The 22747-nt window shown below is 38.0% G+C and overlaps 1 protein-coding gene across 1 annotated transcript; it reads left to right on the top strand.

The window, feature by feature from the left end:
* The first annotated feature begins 1279 nt into the window (after positions 1–1279).
* LOC145469661 (uncharacterized) lies at positions 1280–21824 on the top strand. Its single transcript, XM_081453418.1, has 4 exons — positions 1280–1452; positions 1891–1971; positions 9504–9569; positions 21194–21824. Exons 1-4 carry the CDS (start codon positions 1318–1320, stop codon positions 21308–21310), a joined length of 399 nt encoding a protein of 132 aa, XP_081309544.1. The 5' UTR covers positions 1280–1317; the 3' UTR covers positions 21311–21824.
* The last annotated feature ends 923 nt before the right edge of the window (positions 21825–22747 follow it).

The following is a 22747-nucleotide window of genomic DNA, read 5'->3' as shown; positions in this document are numbered from 1 at the left end:
GCAAACGGTGGGGCATGTGCTCAGCTTCTGGCAAAACGTTCCCTTAATGAAGTCTGAATTTATGAAATTTTCCCTTTCAAGCCCTGCGTTAAGACAGTCGCTGAAAAGTTAAGCTTTTTACGTGGCATATGACCAAACAGTTCGATAATTGACATCCTCAGAGACTCTCATAGAGAAATAGAAATAGGGAGACTTTGGCAAGATCCTACCGGCTAGAGGGACAAGATCACAGAAAACTGAAAATATTACTGTAGAGTGATAATCTAGTGTAGTGCAAGGCTAAAGAGCTATGTATCAAACCATTCTACAAATAAAACTGTGCATCGACTTGAGTCCAGTTACCTTATACACAAGCTGTCCCTCTGGCTGGTAGTATTTTCAAGATCCTACCAGCCAGAGGGACAAAATCACAGAAAACTGAAAAGATTCAACTGTAGAATGATTCTAGTCTAGTATAAAACTTAAGAGCAATATATCAAACTATTCTACATATAAAACTGAGCATGGACTTAAGTCCAATTACCTTGTACACAAGCTGTCCCTCTGGCCGGTAGTATTTTCAAGATCCTATCGGCCAGAGAGACAAGATCACAGAAAACTGAAAGATTACTGTAGAGTGATAATCTAGTGTAGTGCAAGGCTAAAGAGCAATGTATCAAACTATTCTACAAATAAAAATGTGCCTGGACTTAAGTCCAATTACCTTACACGCAAGCAGTCCCTCTGGGCGGTAGTATTTCCAAGGTCCTACCGGCCAGAGGGACAAGGCAAAGAGAGTTTGAATTCGGGGATCCGCCGAATCGATAAAAAAATTCGTCCTGAAGGAACGACGTATTTAAAAACGCTTTTGCCTATTATAAGTCAAAGACGTCTACAGTGCAATGTGTTAGCCGGCGTACAAATTTACGGTTTACGAACAAGACGGGAAGAGATCTAAAGAAATATACAGCATTTGCCGAACAACTCACTGCTTTACTCTCTACACATTATTCTTAACTTGTCAGGTGAATAAAAACGTACTTGTCTTGTTGATCAACATAGTTTTACCACTGGCAATTCGCATATTTATGTGATTGGTATAGTCCGCCATATTGGAATAGCCGACAATTTCCGATGACCGCTCGATTCGGAAACTCGCTCCCAGTACTCCTCGGTTGTCCTTCTGAGCGGTAGGATTAAGGCACAACCCTGCCCTGCCCCTGTTTGCGTCACAATTACGTTATAATCCAAACTTGGATGATGACGCTTGAAAAATAGTTAGGATTCGGGTTATTATGGGTTATTCAAAAACCTTAGCGAAGCAACGGGTGGCGAAAGATGGCTTGTTCTCCGATAAAAAGGAAGGAAATCCCGTTCCGAAAAGATTCTGAGATGGCATCGGGTCATTTTTCACATGTAACAAAGAAGTGCAAAGTCGAGTATTTTACAAACGGTGAACCTGTCCATGAGGAGGTAAGAACTAAGCTGAAAGGCCATCGTCCTCTGCTTTGAGTGGAGACGATTTTTGACACGTTTAAACGAATGCAGTTGTTGTAAGGACTTTTGAAGCGAGGTTAAAATTTTAACCGATACGTAGAAGATATAAATACTTGCTCTACTGCACCATTTGACTACCGAGCTCTCGAGTCACTCGAGTTATAGTTGGTCTACTTGACTACAGTACCGAGCCGCCGAACCATCGAGCTGCCGAGCCAGTCGTGTATTACTTCTCCCAGTTGACTACCGAGTCCCCGAGCTACTTGTGTAATAATTCTTTAGAAGTGGCCCAGTATCCTGTAGTTTAGCCTACAGCGCTGCACAGTGCTAAACAAAGTTTGACTCTCTTACGTGCTCTGTTTTGGTAAGGGTAGAGTTTCTTTTTATTGAATGTTGTCACTGGATTTCTTTCAGCCTGTAAAGGAAAACACGTTATCTGATTACAATCCAACACGTACGAACGAAACTTCCTTTGAATTTCCACGACGGTCTCAGGTAAGACCAGAAGTTGTGTCATTGTTAGGGCATGTTTAAAACACAAGTGGCGAAATAGCCAAACAATCAAATGAGCGATAGTGAAATGACGAAATGATGAAATGGTACTGGTGGACAAAAATTTGGGAAAAAACCCTGCAATAATGAGAGGTAAAAGTGCAAATATAAGCAAAACAAGGCTGAACACTGAAGCTCAAGGGAAACGCGGACGGGAGCATAATTACCGCCAAAAAATTTATAGATGCCTTGCACTTGCATTGCACTTCCTTCATGTAAGTAAACACAACAAAAGCAAAGGTTTCAGGGGTTAGTAGAAAGACGTAGATTTTATCCAGTAGCGACAGGAGAATATGAGATTAACCTGTAATGGCAGTGAACTCAGTGTAATGCAACATCTGGTGTTTTATTGGATCTTTGATAATATACCCTTTTAGAAAACAGTCCTAAGAAAATACGCATGCTGACTGGTTAAAAATTGTGTTTCTATAACTCGATAGAAACAAAGAACTAACAGAAGCTGTTAACAAGTTGTTTTCCTTTTTTTGTCGCAGTGTTTTGTAAAAGGAAAAGAAAACATGTTCTCCGTGTTTCTATTGAGTTATAGAAACAGGAGTGAAAGTTTGGGAGAACTCGAAAAATTTGTGGAAACACTCGCCTACGGTTCGTGTCCCCACAGCATTTCTCATTCTCACAAACTTCCACTCGTGTTTCTATAACTCAATAGAAACATGGTAGATGTTTTCTATTTCTTAAATGGAGTTCAACAATGCAAAGTCAATTTGATAAACAACACAAGCTGTGAAAAATGAATATCCGGAATCTTAAAAGCAATGAATAATGGACTTTGACAACAATTGCATCTTTTGCCCGTCGAGCTGTAAGATATCAAAGTGATCTCTATTTCTAACATTTTACTAACTGTGCTGTTATGTACAACACTGAAACCAAATGGCAAATGTTTTGGTAACTTTGTCTGGTTAGATATGGGTTTAACAAACTCGGAGAAGGAATCAAACACCTTGAATGCATCTGTGTTTATTTAAGTCAGATCTCTGTTGTCTGGCTATTTTATTCATTTGTTCTGAACTCTGATCTATACAGTCTTCATGTAGAAAAATAATTGGAAATGTGAGTAATTTTCTTGTTAGTCAAGAATTATTTAAAAGAAAGCTTGTTGTCTATTTAATGCTTTATTATTCAAGGAAAAATTTCTTCAGAAAAGGGTTTGATCCTAAACTCCAGTGAGAAATTTATTTAGGCGTTGCATATGGTTTTTTACACCCAGTGTGTTGCCTGTTTGCACAAACAGGAATTTTTTTCCTCTAATAGCAAATATGAAGTTGTTTGTACCTATTAAAGTTTTGGCTGGAAAAGGTTTTTGTGAGATTTTTCTGTCTTTGTGGATCATCGTGTTGTGTAATTTTTGAGCTTAACTAATTTGCATATGTGGGTTGAAGTTTGATATGCGAGCAGTTTTCATAAAGATGACAGACATGTTTAGCAAGTTTGTATTTCCATGTGTGCTTTCTGGCAGATGATTAATAGGTAGTCATAACTTTTAACGACAGAAAATGTTTGCTTAGTTCTTTGAGAATATGTATGATGATGTCAGGAGTTAAAGGGTATATAAAAGCAACCTAGGCCAGTTATGAAAATGAGCCCATTTATACGAAACTCAGCCTCATTTATTTAACTCGACAACAGGTATTACATGTGTTCGAATACTTCAAATTCTTATACTCAGAACTGAAAAAAAATTGCTAAGGAACAGGAAGAGGCAACCCAGTTTATGCTCACGGAGTGTCGACATGTAGTTTTGAGTACTACTGAGTACTACGTGAATAAGGTATACTTTGCTTTTCTAGAGCAGTATGAGAAAAATTTTTGTTGTACAGTCATGTGAATACCGAAATTTTAAAACAAAGGACTACAAGTAGAGAACACGGTGCAAAGACCAACTTTTTCATTATTTCTTTTGAAAGGAAAGCAAACAAAGGCTTGTTTTCTCACTTGAAGAAATATATGGTGCAGAAAAATAAGCATCAGAAATTTCAGTGTAAAAAAGCTATAGAAAATTTTGGAAGACAGCGGCTGATTCTGAGACCATCACCAACTTCTGTATGTCCAGTGTTCTCACTAGCCCCGCGGCCTTGCAGGATTCCCCCAAGAATAAATGAGATGGCGCATTAAGAGCCAAGAAGATATGTCCGTTAGGGTGCAGGGGCAAGCTACAAATCAAACAGACTTTAGAACATCTCCAGTTAAGTATTTTTAATGGTCAACCTAACAACCCAGCATTTTGCTTGTTCAAATGAATAGAAAACATGATATAAAAAGATTCAAAGTCTTTAACTTTATTGCCTTTACTTGCGTTGGTCCCACGTACGTGGCAAAGATTGGGGTATGCATCATTATCAAATTGTAAACACCTCGTCCACCATATTGGATCAGGTAGGTACTTCATGTAACAGACCCTTTGGAGTGTGGGCTCTGGTTATTCGTACCGCATGGTTTTTGCTGACGAAGAAACGATGTCAGGGAAACAGGCTACAAACAGAGAGGTTGGACATCGTAATGGTGATTTCAGATGAAGGACCACCATTGGACCGCGAGTAACTTTGTCCCCCTAATGTTCTTACAGGGCCCCTATTTCTCAGCGGAGGGGGTCCTGGGACTCCCCAAGGCAAAATCCTGGTGAGAACACTGTATGTCAAAGTAGCGGAAGTTTGTAGAGATTGTAGATTTTAAGGCCAAAGAGCAATATTCACCCCTTTTCCTGGAAAGCCAGTCTATTAGGATTACTTAGCAATTTTTAACTTCATTGGTTGACTTGAATTTTTAATCCAAACGTATGTTGAAAAAGGCATCAAACTTTTATTTGCATCATTACTGATCAGAATGGCCAGCCAGCTTATTTACGACAGGAGTGAAAGCTGTCCTCTATGAAAAGTGGCTGGTCACCCAAAATCTCAAAACCCTTGAAATCCATGGTGCCCAGCATATATGTTTGGTGCAAAAACTAATAATTCCTGGTCACCTTGAAGTGCCACTAACCCTTACTAGTTTCCTGGATTACTTCAGCAAAAAATTCTCTCGATTGATAAAATCCCTGCATTTCCACAGGCGTTTAAATATGTAATTTCTGTTTTCACGAACGTGCAAAGTGGGATCTGAGTCAGGCTACAGTAGTGACATCACTTCTGGAACCACACTAAAACACTCAAGAGACTTTGGACTGAACTTCAAGGGTATTTCCATTTCGAATTGCAGGTCGCCAGTCAAGATCGCTGCGTTGTATAGTTATATTTAGGCCGGGATCGACAATTTGCTGGTCCATTTGGGTTATAAAAGTACAAATAATGACTGAAGAGCTCTTAAGAGTTATAAAGATGTCAATGAACACAAAGAGTTGGATATTTGACATTACGGAATGTGCAGATTTTGGAGTGTCGAAACATATGTTGATTCAAACATTGATTTCCCCCGAAATACAAGTTAAAATGCGATGCAGTTGTAGGCCACTCCTGCCTACTTTTCCAGATCAATGATTAAAAATAGTTTTAACATAAGAGATAAGCAGAGATGTCGGCAAACAATATTTGAAGGTGAGGTAATTTTTCGCTTTGTTATTGTCGACCAACCGTAGCATATGCATAATACTGTGTGTGAACACAAGCTACACAAATTTGCATATTTAGTACTAAGATCATTATGATGGAAAATCCTTCGACAAGATCTTGAAAAGAGGTTCAGTATAGTATCAGTTAAATGAATACATTTCTACTTCACTGTTCTTTTGAATGAAATGTCCATTTTATGTATGCTAATAACCTGGGAGTCCTCGACTTATTAGTTTGCATTTCGGTTGACTGACAAGCGTGTTCTTCTATTAGCATGACAATCTCCGTCAGTAGTTATAGAGTCAAATCTTAATCGTTTGTCTCACTTTCGTCAAATATTTATAAATGCTTGATCCATTCTAAGTTTGTAATTTAGATATAATTCTTTCCTCAAAGACAGGGCTCAAAGAACAAAACAACTGTGTATTCAGAATGGCCTTTGAGAAAGGGTGTATGCAAAACAAGAAACCCACCCGGAATCTACTGGAACCTACCGGAACCTGCTGGAACAACCCGGAACCGCCCCGGAACTAGCCAGAACCCCACGGAACCTACCTGGGACCCACTTGGAACCTTGACAGAAAAACAAAATGATAAAAATGAAATAAAAATAATAAAAATAATACAAATCAAATAAAAATAATAAAAATGAAATGAAAATAATAAAAATACCGGTGAGTAGTTTTCACCTTTAAAATACTTGAACAGGACGGCACGTGACTAACGGAGTGTTTGCCATGCCAAAGGTCAAAGGACAAAGTATTTTTTACGACTTGAAACCATGTGCATTGTGCAAGTCAGCGAGAGAGCTTCCACATTTTTTTTAATACGACCATGAGTGAGGCAAAAGAGACTATCACCATAGAAGATGAACCTGAAGATGACGATACTGAAGAACTATATCAGTTGGTTTTCCTCAAAACCAAGGAAACATGTCCTATTGCCAGGTCACATTTCCTTTGTACAAACAGAAATTTGACTGTTTCCCGAGTTATGTAAGCTTAAAAGCTGATTGCTTTCATAAAAATCTGCTCACGAGTTTATGCAGTTTCGTTTCTCTTCAACAGTGCTGTAAAGACTGAAGGGAACGATCATGACGAGCTAATTGAAATCCTTTCCTTGCTGGAAACAAGTCCAGAAAAGAAGAGGTAAGCGTAGGTTCATTAACTTTTCATAGAGGCATAGCAATTTGCATTTAAAAAACAACCAGATCTAAACAAAGTCACTCAAAAAGAAAGACTTTTCAGGCCTGGGATTGACATGGACATTGCTACATTGAATTGGGTTGCTCATGTATGCATCAAACTCAACTTTTCTGTAATATTTTTTCAGTCTTTTACCTCTGTCGGTCTCTGTGAGAAAAGTTACGGGTTTAAGCCGGCTAAACAAAAACTGTAATATGCCTTATCACAGTTTTCTATGCTATCTTGGCGGGTAGGTAAAGTGGTCAGAAATTACAGTGTTTGTATGCAAATCCGATGGCAAATAACCTTTTTAAGATATTGATTTTGCAGAACGTATGAATCACAAATTATACCATACTAAGTAGCAGATTGTATTAGCCAAATATGAAGGACATAGCTGGGCTAGAAGGAGCTCCGGTTAATTTTTAATTTCCTATATATTTGTCTACAATTTTGTTTTCCAGTGAACCGCATCTACCCAGCCAAATTTACAAACGAATGTATGGAAAATTGAGAAAATTCAACTGAGTGTCTTCTAGCCAAGCTACATCCCTCAAACTTGGTGAATACAATCTTCTACCCAGTATCTTAACGTTGCAATTCACAAATTCTGCAGAATTTAGTTTTTGAAAAAGTTATTTGTCATCGGTTTCCCACACAAGAACTGTGATTTCTGACCACTTTGCCTATGTACCCTACTGGCTAGGTACCCTGCCATCTACGTACTGTAGATGGCATCGGAAACTGCGATAAGGCTTATTGTGTGTCCGGTATTCATGTAAAGCTCTTCAGCAGTAGTAAGAGTTTAAAACTCAATGAACAACAATATTGTGTTCATTGTCCCTTGGTTTTAAAACAGAATAGTTGAGTCGCGATACAAAACTAAGTGCAATTTTGACACGGCTTCGCGACTCAGCCCGCTACAGTATAAGCTTAAGGTTATATTTTATCCCCAACCGGCCGCCTAAAAATCACAATTAGTTTATAATATGCACACACACCCTGACCCAGTTCAACGTAAACATAAGGCAGTTTTACCATTATTTAATGAAAACAAATTACCTTGGAAAAAACAATTCCTGAGTGACTTCGTTTAGTTCTGGTTGTTTTTTTAATGTAATTCGTTATGCCTCTACGAAAAGTTAATGAACCTGCGCTTACCTCTTCTTTTCTGGACTTGTTTCTGGCAAGGAAAGGTTTTCGATTAGCTTGTCTTGTTGAAATGAAACGAAACTGTGTAAACTCGTGAGCAGATTTCTACGAAAGCGATCAGCTTTTAAGCTTACGTAACTTGGGAAAAAGTCAAATTTCTGTTTGTACGAAGGAAATGTTACCTGGCATTAGGATACGTTTCCTCGGTTTTGATGAAAACTGACTGATATAGTTCTTCAGTATCGTCATCTCCAGAATCATCTTCTATGGTAATAGTCTCTTTCGCGTCACCCATGGTCGCATTAAAAAAATGTGGAAGCTGTGTCGCTGACTTGCGCAACGTACATGGTTTTGAGTCGTAAAAAATACTTTGTACTTTGACCTTTGGCATGGCAAACACTCCATTAGTCCTGTGCCATCCTGTTAAAGTATATTTAAGGTGAAAACTACTTATTTTTAATATTTTTATTTCATTTTTATTATTTGATTTGTATTATTTGTATTATTTTTATTTGATTTTTATCATTTTGGTTTTTTGTCAAGGTTCCGGGTGGGTTCTGGGTAGGTTCTGGGGGGTCTCAGCTAGTTCAGGGGCAGTTCTTGGGGATTCTGGGTTGTTCCAGCAGGTTCTGGTAGATTCCAGGTGGGTTCCGCATTTTACATACACCCATTGAGAAACACGGCCGGATTGTGAAATCCACAAATACATAGCTAGTTACAGTTAGCAGCCTCAACAATCCTATTCGCCTCGTTAAAGAACAAAGGTTTCGTTTACCCTTCGTTTAGAAAAGTCTCTATTTCGAGTACAAAAAACGCGATGTGTTAATTTACCGTGTAATTTCCTCACCTATAGTGTCGTCTAGGATTTGGAGGATCGTTTGCGCTCAAAATAGTCAGATGGCTTCTAGCTTATCCCAAATTGATGTCTTATGCAGTATCTTGACAATTTCAAGCTTTCCACTAGAGATAGAGAAGAATATACAGGCCATGAAAATCTCTAGGTTTTTACAGAGGTTGCTAACCCGAGATTGAAGAAATCCTTGATGGCTCCTCTCACAGATCAGCCCACTTCTTTGGTCTTTTTCTCGTTTCTGGTCAAGTTTCATCAAATAGGGGTATTGAATGTATAGGAATAGTCTATTCCACGCATCCTGTATTGCTTCAGCCTCCAACAACATCTCTTCCTTGCATTCTGCAACAATTTTGATACACACTATCGCATGTTAGCATATATTCTTCTCAGAAACAAAATATTGTTATTCCCAAAATGACACCAGAAGCCAACTTGTCCCATTCTCTGCTATTCCTTGGTCGTGAACATGGAAAAGGGCAAATTTAGAAACTTTGAAAATTCATACAAAATTAACGAAATTAGCTACATGTGCAACAATAATTTTGCACAGTGGTGATCAGGTGAAAAAAGAAATTGATATTAGCGAAAAAAATCTGGGGGATTTAGTGGCACTTTAAGTTAAAAGTATGTCACGAGGGACGTTCACCAGGCTCTGCTACACACAGCCCTGATAGAAGTGTTCAAAATTTAAGAAATTCATTCCTACATTCACTTTTTTCCTAGGAAGAGTTAAAGAAAATCTACGGTGGAAGACAACGAAGGCCTGTGATAAGAAAGAGTAGCGTTGAGGTATGGTTTGTAAGCTATCTACAGTACCATAATATCCATGACCTTGAGCATTATTGTCAATCCTTTTGGATTATCACTGTTGTCCACTGCAACACTTGAAGGTGACTGAACACAGTTCTGTGTCTTCTTTATCTCATTTACATGTATCATTGCTAAAATTGGGCAGTCACAGTAGTGCTAAGACATTGTTGGTTGGTATACTGGCTATAAGACTCAACTGAAATTTGGCTGCAATTCTTTTTTGTGTGGCTTACGTGAAGCGTAAACCACGCTATGTCATGGTCCAAGATATCTATTCCTGGATTTGTCACGGTGAACAGAGCGCTTGTGACGTGGTTTACTGTTGTCGAGGATAGGATTCCAGTCTACGCTCGGCTAAGTTACGTAAGCTTCAAAACTTCAGAAAGCAGCCATTTCATCATACCAGGCTCTAGTTTCCCCTGCTTTTAGTTTTAAAGGTAAGTCATTTTTCATTTTGAGCTTGGTCTTGAGTTCTGCATGTTATCATTTCTTTTACGTGTCAAAAATCTAGCTTCGTAATTAAGTACAAATAACAAAACCCATTTGCAATTGTTGTTTCGCTTTCAGGTGTTCATGCAAGTCGACAAATCGGGCAATGGGAGTAAAGTTCCTCGCGAAAGTTAGGACAGACTTGGCATGTGTCCAGTGTAGGTTCTGCAGGAGCAGTTGTACTTTTAAAAGCCAATATTCATTGCTTTGAACGGTCAGAAGTTTAAAATGTCTCCATTGGTGATATTTCATCGCTTTACGTTGTGGATGAAATTAGTGGAATTACTTGTTTACAAATGAAAGTCATGGAAGAGGTCATTCAACGATCAGTTGACTGTAAAGCCATCGATTTGCAGAATATATTTTTGCCCTTTTGAGTAAGTACGCTTCTTCGCCTCAGTTTGAATATGAACTGTGACCTTTTCTCTTTGTCTAAATTAGATATTCAAAAGTGAAAGAAATTGCCATATTAGAGTTGATTTGCATTTGTTTACTGTATTTAGAAATCATAATCACATTGTTCGAAAAGTAAGCTTATTATAATTATTTGGAGATTTAGACAATGATTTCTGCGCTATTTTTGTTAATTAACATTGTTGACCATACATTGATGCGATGTGTGGATCTGTCTTATTTAAATTTGGTAAGCCATATATACAATCAGTTTGATTTAAAACTGGATCATTGCATAATACAGTTGGAGTTTTCATTGGCTTGTTAGCTGTAATAGTAGTATATCATTCAGGTTTTCACAGGGAAAAAAATTCAAAAACCCATTAATGGTTTTGAAGATGGGAAAAAGTACTTTTACCATTGTGAATTCCCATTAATGGTAAAGGCAAATAATTGCCATCAATGGTTTCTTGTTATTTCCATTAATGGGAATCTATTTAACAGTAATGGGAAATGAGTGGATTACACTTTATGCAAAATTGTGAGAAAAACGTTTTTTCCATTAATGGAATTTTAGTTAACACCATGGTTATTGCCTTATTTCCATGTTGAAAAGCGACCTCTCTGGTAATGGGAAATGCCTAAATACTTTATGGTTATTGTTGAAATACCATTTATGGTTTGAATGGGAAATGCCTTCAATACATGATGGTTATTGTTATTATACCATTAATGTTGTAAATGGAAAATACCTGAATTACATGATGGTTATTGTGATAATACCATTAATATTATGAATGGGAAATACATGGAATACTTGATGGTTTATTTGTTATAACCATTGTTGCTATAAATGGGAAATACCTGAATTACATTATGGTTTTCGTACTTTTACCATGAGTTATCAGGATTTGATTTTAGCTAGACTCTGCTTTAATTCTCAGACTAGAGGAATACATTGTTTGCAAATTTTAACTCAACATTTATTTGCATCTCAATACCAGGGCTTCCATAACTGACCCAACTAACTGTTAACACTCTGTGTCTTACTTAGAAAGACTTCAACATTACAATATCATCTCTATTAATATTGTTTGGCCCTTCACTTGTAGATCTGTTCACTTTTACAAGACCTTGCTCCATAAGAGCTGTGGCCACAGGCACAAAGTAATCATCCTTCGGTAAAGAGGGCTTGATTTTCAGCTTCAGGGTTTTGGTTGCTGATACCAGCTGTGATCTTGAAATGAATTTTGTACTTATAGCATTAAAAGCTACAGCAATGATCACACTGGCAGTCAAAGCTAAAATAGCATTTCCTGTAGCTGCAGTTTTATTATCTGTTACAAAAAAAGAAAAGTTTTAGTGAGAAAATTGAGCATTTGCTACACATATTAACAACTTATGACACCTAAAAGTAGGATCATTGTGCTGCCAACCATTTCTTTTTGCTAAGTGCAAAGTTTTTCATATATTTAATAATAAATTATTGTTGTTTAGTCATAAAAGATGTAATAACAGAATTCTCATGCTACTTGTGCTGTGTGGTCGTGTGCAAGTAAAAAGCATATTGATTAATTAAGCAGTGGGAGTGTTGTCTTATGGAAACCAACCATAAGTCTGAACTCACCTTTATCTTTGTAAATTTTTGCTTCTGACTCATCATTGTCTCCATCATACACACTGTTGTCATCACTTTCGATCAATTCCTAAGACAGATTTAATAATTAAAACTGACTTTTGTCTCTGATCAGGTGATATACTGGTTACTTTTGATCTGCATCAATGCAAGTCACCTTTGATAAGTACACACCTTTTCTTTACAGGCTCCTTTGTCTTGAACAACATTGGCAATGGCCATATTTCTGCCTTCTTTTGCCACCTTTAATAATTTGGTCTTTGTCTCCTGAGCATCACCCTAGGAATAAAATCGTGCCAAGAGACAGACCATTTTATTTTTTCATGCCAAATAAGTTTTGCAACTTCATACTTCATATGAGTGTTCTTTCATTAGTTTCTATTAGTTTGTTACCTTATATTGGTTTGGGGAATGAGGCTCCAGAAAATAACCATATGCCCCAAAGGTTTTTATGCTGGAGTCCCTCATCTACCCCCTGAAATCCAATAACCTTCCCTTGGGCACATGTGGGTATGGATATTTTCTGAAACTACACAACCCTCAGTGATCAAGACTAGCTGATGATGCTGATTTTTTTAGTTTGATATGATATTTATTCTCAGTTTTTTTCAAGCATATGAACCTTGATCTGATGTAAATACTAAATCATGCTAAGCATGGACAAATATTTGCAAACGGATTGAGATCAGGCAATCTTTCATTTGTTTGCTTCAGAGCCTGCCAAGAATGAAAATGTCCTTAACATTGTTATTATCAAGCTACGATTTCACTTATCAAGTATTCTGATTTTCAAAGAAGAAACCTATCAGCACTGGAGATAGACAATTTAAAATATTAACCTTATAATAAACACACCTTTCTTTTGCAGGCCACTTCACCTTTTGGCTCATGACTGTACTTTTTAAGACAACTCTCACGGCTACCTGCACATTTTTCTTCCAATGCTTTGGATTTTGTATTCCTTGCTTGACCATCTCCCTTATGTGAATGAAAGTGGGAAAAAGAGAGAATTAATTAACAATCATGGAATACCATTAAGGTTATGGTTATTAACACAAATGAAATTCATTAAGTGCCTATATTAGGCTTATAATAAACACACCTTTTCTTTATAGGCCAATCCACCTTTTGGCTTGTCATGATTATACTCAGTAACACTACTCTCGCAGCTGATCGCACATTTTTCTTCCAATGTTTTGGATTTTGCATTCTTTGTTCGAAGATCTCCCTAAAGAGAGTTAAACTTATGTCAGTGCCAAGTTGGAAAAAGGGAGAATTTATTGATTATCAAGGAATTCAATAGAGGTTATGTTTATAAACACAAATGGAGTTCAGTGGGTACCATATCAAAATCGTGGCCACTGTGAACCCTCCTCCTTCGTTCATTGAGCGTGTCAAGGATGTACTGCCGAATTCCAATCTTACCCAAGCCTGCAGGGACATATGAACATGTTTCAGATAGTTCATCTACCAAAGCATTGAGTTCCTTTAAAGCTGTTTGATTTTTTCGAAATATTGGTATGTCATTTCCAGGCCATTTTTGTACTGCATGCTCTTGAACAGTGCGCCTCCTTTTAATGAAAAACAAAAAACAAAAAACAAAAAACAAAACGAAACAAAAATTAAATTTCAGTATGTTGCTCTTGTCATTTCTTTCATCACTTCTTGAGTATTAACAACCAGTGATAAATTTTAATAGACACTTGCAGTAAAAGAACTAAAGAATGAAATACAGAACTACCTTTTCTTGTTTTTATTATAATTAAGTTTTCAGTAGTTGCAGTAAAATCCTCTGTTAATTTTGGGGCAATTACTTAACTTTATTTTAAGAAGCTTATCACACTGTCAGCCAACCTCTTGAGGTGATTTTGGAGAATCTGAATGTTCCCATATCAAACCGTACGCACGAAGAACAGGTTACGTACTGTACGAAGAAGCTTCTTAAGCTTCATAATTTTAATTTGGTCCAATGTGTTGTTCATGTGTCATGTTTATTACTGCTGTTCTTCCCAATGAGTTGAAAGCAAAAATGTTGAGATATTTCTGCCAACATTTATAACACGGTTCTATTCTTTACCTGCATTTCTTATAAACTGAAGAGTGCTTATTTCTTGAATGCAGACAGTCAAGTTTAATACATATAATTAATAAAATAAAACATACAGGACTCCAACTTACTTTGCCTTGTAAATTTTTGCATCAAGAAGGCTCATATTTTTTAAATCTTTTCGTGACGGCTTGCGGCCATTGAGACTAGAATCTGCTCTGGAGTCATTACTCGATGTACAAATTGAGGTCCAAGAGGGCGACAAGCTAACTACAAGGCTGTTGCCTAAGGAAATTTTTAAGGAGCCCAGGATAAAATTTGCCTTGGTCAGTCCAGGGGGTCGGGGAGGTTGGGGAAGACGGGGAGGTGGGGGGTTGGGGTAGAGTGAGTTGTAGAAATCTAGGGGAGGGGTCCAGAGGCAGAGATTTTTCATGAGACACTGATATATAAACAATAGCCTCCATTTGGCCTGACGATATGTTCGGGTGTTTGTCTGCTCACATTATCTGTTCCGAGAAACGAACACTTTTCCGAGAGTGTAGCTCGAGGAAAACTGTGAACTTAAAGGAACAGATAATGTCCAAGGACAAATGTCCGAGCATATTTTCAAAGTCAAATGGAGGCTATTGTGTTTATTATCCTTCATATATTTTTCGCGCAGGAGAATATTCTTGGATATTCGGTCACATGACGTGTTTAGACCGATCTTGCAGGAGCAAAGATATTTGATGGATTATAAGCTTTGATATCAATCGGACTGAGTGAGTGATCAGGCCATGACTGAAAGAATACTATTTATGGTCAAATAAATTCAATAATTGGTGTATCCGTGCAAAGCTACAGCTTTTTTTGCAAACATTTATATTGCTGCTTCTGTTTTTGAGTTTTGCAATTCTATTTTAGCAAAACAAAATACATTGTACCAATCATGAAAATCCAAGCTGCACATAAAAACAAAGAAAAATGAAAGAGGCATTTGGGGGGTTTGAATTTTGCCTCACTGAAATGTGCTTTCCTATCTCGGGCTTGGGACATGAGTATAAACTAAAGGTGATTTTGAGGCAGCTGATTGTTGCATTACATTGGCTGCTTCTTTGGAGAAAATATGTTCTCATATATCAGGCAGATTCATGACAATTTGTTTGACATTTTAAAATATCAAACCCTAGTATGTAAAAAGAATTGCAATGATGTTTTCTTTTTGCTGGCTAGTTAGTTGAATATTTCAACTTTTAAGTCGCAAATATCCTTTCAGGAATTAAAGAAATTCGTTCAGTACAAGTAAGTATCGGACAAAAAAAAGCCCAAGAATTGAGACACATTTATCTGTGTTCAATTGTAAATATAATGTCAGTAGCATCATCACTCCAATTCCAAAAATAGTTGTTATCAATGAAAGTAGTTATTTTGCAACTGGAATCAGTAAGGCATCAACAGAGACGTAATTCATTGGCATACGTGATGTACATTTATTCAATACTGAGCTTGCAATGCATTATAGGGTGATTTTCAAATATGGCTGTTTTCGGCTGTTTTGTGAGCGGCAAGAGACTTTGTTCTCGTGTTGTGGCCCACATTTCTCGTGAAAAAAGCAAAACAGGGCAAGAGTAGCTGTTGTTTCCCGTTTAATTTATTGTGTGAATGATTTTTTGTCATCAGACAGATTAGATGGGAATGAAAACTCCATGTTTAGGCGCCCACTCAGGCTCTTTGAACAAAACTGTAGTCGCCCGCACTCGTACACTTAGGCGCCTCAGGCAGCCGGGCGCCCGTTAGGCAGCAGCCTTGGATTTTCTTTGTTTGGGTCAGATTTCAGATTTTGACAACATGAGTTTTAATAAACAATGTTATTGTTATTGATATTATTTCATAGCAAACTTGAAAACCTCTCCACACTGATCTAACAAAGAGCATTATGTATAAGAGGCCTGCTTCAGCGCTTTCACATCCATTGACTCACGAAAACAAGTAGAATTGTGGCATGTGCGCAAATTGTATTCAGTTATGGTTTCTTACCTACATGTACCAAAGGGTACAACATTGGAGTACTGCTCAGTAGCTTTTGATTGGTACAGTAATAATTTTTTGACATCACAAACTTAGAAGTTAAACACCTTTGCAGGACAATCGGCCATACAACAGGATGTTTCTGCTTAATATATACATGTAGCTGGTATATTATTTATCTAAATGGGTTTTATTAGTGTCCATGACCATGAGAAGCAATTGTGCAGTACGGTTAATGTCATTAATATAAAGTACTGTCCAGCTCAGTGGCAGCTCTGTTGGTTTATGGGCAGTGTCTCATGGAAAAACCGCTTGTGCTGCAGCCCTTACGAGAACCTGCTTACAGGCTAGGTTATGTGGAATACAGTAAAACCCCGCAACTAAGAACCTGGATTTTAAGAACCTGTTTGGCCATAATTTGCCAGTTAAGCCCTCTCTATATAGGAACCTGGTTAGCCTAGAAGTTGAAACAGGTTCTTATTTTCTAAAATCTATGAAAAACATTCTGTACACTTGGGCAAATAAAATAAGTCAACATTGAGAATCCTCTTTGGAGTCATAAGTGCCTTATCACTCCAACTGCAGTGTAGGACTTCAAAATTCTTGAGGTCAATGCTTTAAATAGTTCTTCTTTTAATGGTCATTTTTACATAAGCTCTAATTTGGTATGGAGATTTTATATACCTCTATGAGGAATAAGCTGAACCACTACATGTAAATACTCTTAGCTATATTGTATTTTTTTTTTTTTCTTCAGAAAATTAGAATCTATGTGTTAATTGCCCACTCCATAAGGTATGAGGAATCTGGGTACGAATTTGATTCATAGGGGCTTATGGGATTGTTTGGTTAGATGCTCTAAATTTCAAAATGGCGGTAGAGAGAACCAGCTGTTCAAAACAGGTTGTTATATACGAGTAAGACATACCTGGAGCAAAGCTGCCTGGAGAAAACCCCAAGGAGTGCACTGTGCCTCAGCTAGTAGGTATTGTGCCATGGAGTGAAAGCAAGCGGAAAGAAAGTCAATCTCATTAAAAGGTTTGCATGACTACATGTATGTATACAACAATCCAGACTTTAATTTGTACCTCGCTACATTTGTTTTATGAACCTGTTCAAGACATTGTTCATTTCTTTGACTGTTCTCGGCTTTAGGTTGAAAGACTATTTCAAAACTTGTTGAAACTCCTGATAAACATGCCGCCACGTTCGGTGGACGTGCTCCGCAGTGAACGCGAAAACGTCAAGCGGAGATTATTTCTTTCTTGAAATGAAGCAGTGGAATTAGAAAAAAATACACGGGGCCAATCAACAAACTCTCTAGCATGAGAATCGAAACCAACGGATCACAGCCTCAAAGTGTTACAGATGTGCTTAAGAGTCCCTGCCCATAAATATGGAAAATAACTCGGCAAGGGTCGAAAATTCGATTTCGCTCATATTTTTACGGTAAATAGGCTAGGACATGACAAAAACTACTGGATAGTTTTTTTGACAAAATATCCTTTTATTTCAAAGAAATATGCAAATGACCAAATTCCGTTAAAATCGTCATTTGACGCACCATTTTATTAAACAAGTTTGAGAGCTTCGCATGCAAAACCACATCATTCTTCCGTCTTTAACACACTCAAATATTTTTGTGCAATGTTTAGTTGTGTACTGGGTTGATTTTGGGGAATGTTGCGGCTTTTGTTGGGTGCAAAATAATTAAATTTCGAAGACGTATTTCATTCACTTAAAAGTACTTCGTAAAAATAATTGATTTTCACCATGTGCGAAACCTTCAAATGGATTAAGCTTCTGGTGGTTGAATCGCAGAAGGATAGTCTACAGATTCTTGTTAAAAATTTTTTGGGCAAATGATTGTGAGCGACGCGAGAGCTTTCCAAAGTACGTTAAAAATGCAGATATTTGACCATCCGTCGTTTAATTTCAATTTACGGGTTAGACATATATTTTAGCACGCGTCACATGTCGTGAGCTATGTTAAGTTGAAATAGAGACAGAGCTGATAATTTCGAAATGTTCTAACCTTATTTGCTGTAAAAGGCAGGTCCAAAAGCCGATTTGACCTGTTTCTGTCACCTTTCGTCGCACATAAAGCAGAAGTTTGCTTTTGTTTATACAACGCCCGATGTACATCGCCAACTGTCAACTTATTAACTGCGCGGGCACTGGAATTATTTTACCCTTGTTACTGTGACTTCAAAAACCAGGACATTCCTAATATACTCTACTCTCTTGCTTTGACAGTAATTAGTGTTATAGAAAACCTACAACACAACTGTAACCAGAATCTGCATGGCTTAAAGGCTTTTGAAAAACAGCTGTCAACTACAGAATTTTTTTCAAATTTCAGGTACCCACGAAATACATGTAAGTGGAGGAAGAAAATTTGTGATTGCTGCAATTACAATAAAAATGTTAGCCTGAATTTCAGCCGCCTCCTCCGCTCGCTAAGTCAATCGGGGACAGAGACGTCTGAAAGCACTGGTCGATAATGCTATCCGGTGACTTCATTACCCAAAAACCTGGTAGTGCTTCTGATTGGTTGCCGTGTTAATTTATTCGCCCGATTCGAATAATTCAGAATAATTTTATTGCCAAATTCGCGCGCTCAAGATGGCGGAAGAAAATCGTGATCTAGCACAGCAAGACTTAAAGCCGTTTCTAATGTATGCTCGACATTTAGGGTTCCAAAACTTAATCCGCAATAAGAAAAGGCACTTTGAGAATTTCTTAGCGGGAGCGATGTATTCGTAAACTTGCCTACGGGATATGGAAGGTCCTTAATATATCAGATGGCTCCACTCGTGGCAATTGAACTTTCAAAGCAGCACAGCCGTTTTCCAAACGAAAGTATAGTTATTATTTCGTCAGTGCTTTACAGTGGTTATCAGTTATCAATCACACGCGACCTTCAGCGCAAAAACGACTCAACAAAACCTAAAAAGTAGTGCACGTCAATCATCTCCGCCTCCTTGCCGACCGTATGCAAAATTGACCTGAAAAAAAAGTCTGAAACCTTGCAGCAGTCCACTCGGAAGAATTATCATTTTACTTTCGGTATGTACGGCTAGCTCACTACATTGGCATCAAACATTCCTTGAAATCTATAAATGAAATAATTTAGTTCGCGTGTAGATTTGCTTGATTTCGGGGTCATTCATGCATGCGAATGGCTGTTGGGAAACCCGATCCGCCCGTCTTCAGTTACAAATTTCAAGTATTTAGTGAGGTAGCCGAGCATACTAAAGTAAAATGATAATTTTTACGGGTGAACCGCTGCAAGGTTTGAGACTTTTTTTGTAAATTTTGTATACAGTCGGTAAGGAGGCGGAGATAATTGACGTCCCCTAAAACTTAGGTTTTGTCTAGACGCTTTTGCCCTGAAGGTCGCGTGTGATTGACAACCGCTGTATAAATGAAGGCCTAAATTAAAATTGCATTACGTCTCTCTCCCCGAGTGACTTAGCGAGCGGAGGAGGCGGCTGAGATTCAGGCTATAAAAATGTCAGAAGCTAAGCCTGAAGGAGAGACGGTATTTGGTCTGTCTGGACAGGATATGCCAATTTTGAATTTGTTCCGTTCATCTTTCAACGTGAACCCTTAAGCTAGCAGCTTTTTTTGTTTTTCTCTACTTCTCTCGAAAACTGCTTTTTTTTTCCTGTTAAAAGAGCTGGAATTGTAAGGGTTGCACCAATGGCTGCAAGCTCATCTTGGATAAGAAAACCGTTATCAGTCATTACTTCATCACCACGCTCTAACTGATTTCCTTGTCTGTGATGCTGCCAGGATAAAGTTCATCGACAAATCCAATGACACCACTTGGAGTGATTCTGACAAGGACTTTCATGGTTCGCCTTGACTTGTAGGATGAGTAACAGGAAGACTGATTATCCAGAGCTGAGGGCCTTTCCATCTGCACCTCCGTACAGTCGATAATTAAAACTGTGTTGGGATAAAGTTCTTTGAAAAGTGTTGGCACATGTTCTTGTAGTACAGCTGTACATCCCTTGGTTGAACAACAACCAGTTCCACCTGTAATTCAAGTCGTAGAAACCGAATCGATGTTTGAAAAAATTATGATGGAGATTGTCGACTCTGCAATTCTGAACCTCTGAGCCAAATCCTTTTCAAACAGACCAAGTCGTAGTTGCATTAGCACAAGAATAAATTCCTGGGGTGTTGTAAGGGCTCTTGGTCTTGTCGGCTGCAAAAGGGCTGGGCAACCAAAATTCCTCTCATAGCCACCATAGCTAATGTTCCGAGCTGAATCCTTTACCAAATCATAACAAAGCATTAACGTTTTAGAGTTGGGAAATCTTGTATAAAAAGCAACATCTGAGGCCTTTTCTTGAAACCGTTCAATGTCAAATCTAAGGTTAAACAATTCTGTTTGTGTGCCAAACTCCACCTTTGCATGCTCTAGAAATTCGGTTTGTGTAGCTTCCTCCTTTTCTCGTTCGTCCTCACTCCAAAATGTTGCAGTACCCTGCTCAGTTCAGGCCAGTTTATCGTCGGTCTGCGATAGCTCGCTTCGACGGTAAATCATGCCTACTTCTCTTAGTTCCACCTTCAAAGTGATTTGCACAAATACGAGTGTTGACAGACTTCAGTTTCAGTATTGCATTACCAATCAAGATCTTGTGCTGTCTTATCCTCATTTCTTTGGGAATTTGATACTACTTGAGTTCAGGATTGTTCTGAAAATTATTAGGGCAGCAGGATACACAGCAATTCGCGGGTTTCGGCATGTTTACGTGGACACAAGACAAATAAATCACGCAACACTTCCTTGCAGGCGCCATTTTTTTCTTCCACCCTGTTCAAACGATCCCATAAGCCCCTATGAATCAATTTCATACCCAGATTCCTCTAAGTTTATGGAGTGGTCAATAGCCTGAACTTGTGCTAAATACAATTTATATAGGAACCTGCTTAGGCTATCTTGGAAAAATCCAGGTACTTTGTTGCAGGGCTGTACTTTATTTTCATTTGCTGATATCTGATTTTTTTTCCAATCAGGATTCAGAGGAAAGTGAAGAGGAGGAAGGCCTAACTGAGGAAGAACTAAAGCAAACAGAGGCGTATAAGTCGATGGTGAATTACATCAAAATTTTTACCCAAAAGCAGTCAGTTTGAAACTCGGGGACACATGTACATTGTGCCTCCATTCTAACAGGGTAGCCTTTTAAGATGTACATATGCACCAAGGAGTTAGAGCAAGTTTGATACATACAAGGCAAAAATAATCAGTCAGGATCAATTAAAAAGGTAGAAACTCAGCTTAGAGTATGAATCATCAGGGACATTTCTGATAACAAACTGACGCACTCAACTATCAAGCTCAAAAATCATGTTTTGCAGTCGTTTAATTAATTAATTAATTTAAATAACAGCAAGTAGATGGCAAGTATTCCTAATCACAATGAGATGTCTAAGTGTTATTAGATGTAGAGTTGACAAATATTCAAGAGAAACTAAAATTGATTTTGCAAGTTTGGGACTAAGAAAGAAAAATGTAATGTTGATATGGGACTTGAAAAATTGTCAAGCAAGAAAAGTGGCTTCAATTCTTACAAGACTCTCTACAGTATGGTGTTATATGACTGTAAAAATCACAACCTACAAGGAATAGCATGATATACAGGCTGTATATGGTAGTGTGTAAATAAATTATATCACTTCCATAATATTGTCAGTAATTTCACAGGCATCGTAACCTCATTCTGAGAAATAGGAAGCTGCAATCAGCATAATTATTTTCAAGCACAAGTGGAGCCACACCCAACTTTAGATAGATGACTTGTTATAAATTATGCTTCAAGCCGATGAGAAGCTCCTGAAATCTTGATTTAATGAACCTCTACATAACAAAGTCCCTCGTATAACGAATTATACTCTTCAGCCCGGCCAAACATATTAAAAATGTATGGTACAGATTATCTTGTAAAATAATAAAAATGGCTCCACAAAGTCTGGAAATTTTGCACATGATGGTACGCTGAGGTATCCAAAGGTGTGTAAAATTTCCTGACTTTGCAAACGCTATAACTTTGAAGGAAAGGAATGGAATTAACATTTTGATTTTAAAAGACACAACTCCCAAACGTAGTTTGCTAGAAATCCGGCGCTGCTGGATGATGGCATCCTGTTTCTATGCCCCATTACATCTTGAGAAACTGCATCTTTTCCTAGTGCGAAGGAAGTAAGTGTCAGAACCAAATTACAGGGCTAATAGAACACCCCCTAATACTCCCCCAAGAACGTAGGTATCTTTTGAGCCTGCTTCGAGAAAGGGGAATCCTTCCTTCCGAATGTGTGGAAATTTTTGGGTAGGTGGATGTGGGATCCTCTTCACGGATAAAATGTATGAAATGAATGGTGTCACTTGGAGTCGCCAAGGAATTGATTGGGCTGGTTGGGACTGCGGTGCCACGTTGATCATGAACAGATGCTGTGGTTGTGTCACAGCGGTGACCGCTTCTGTGAAAGGAACAGATCGTGTTGGAGGCTGCTCCCAATTTCTTTTTGCATTCATGCACTACCACATCCCTGTCATCGCCTCAACAGTTGAAC

Source organism: Orbicella franksi, chromosome 15 (assembly GCF_964199315.1).
Source record: "Orbicella franksi chromosome 15, jaOrbFran1.1, whole genome shotgun sequence".
Classification (NCBI taxonomy): Eukaryota; Metazoa; Cnidaria; class Anthozoa; order Scleractinia; family Merulinidae; genus Orbicella; species Orbicella franksi.
The sequence above is the reverse complement of the archived record's forward strand: the minus strand, read 5'-3'. Positions and strand labels throughout refer to the sequence as shown.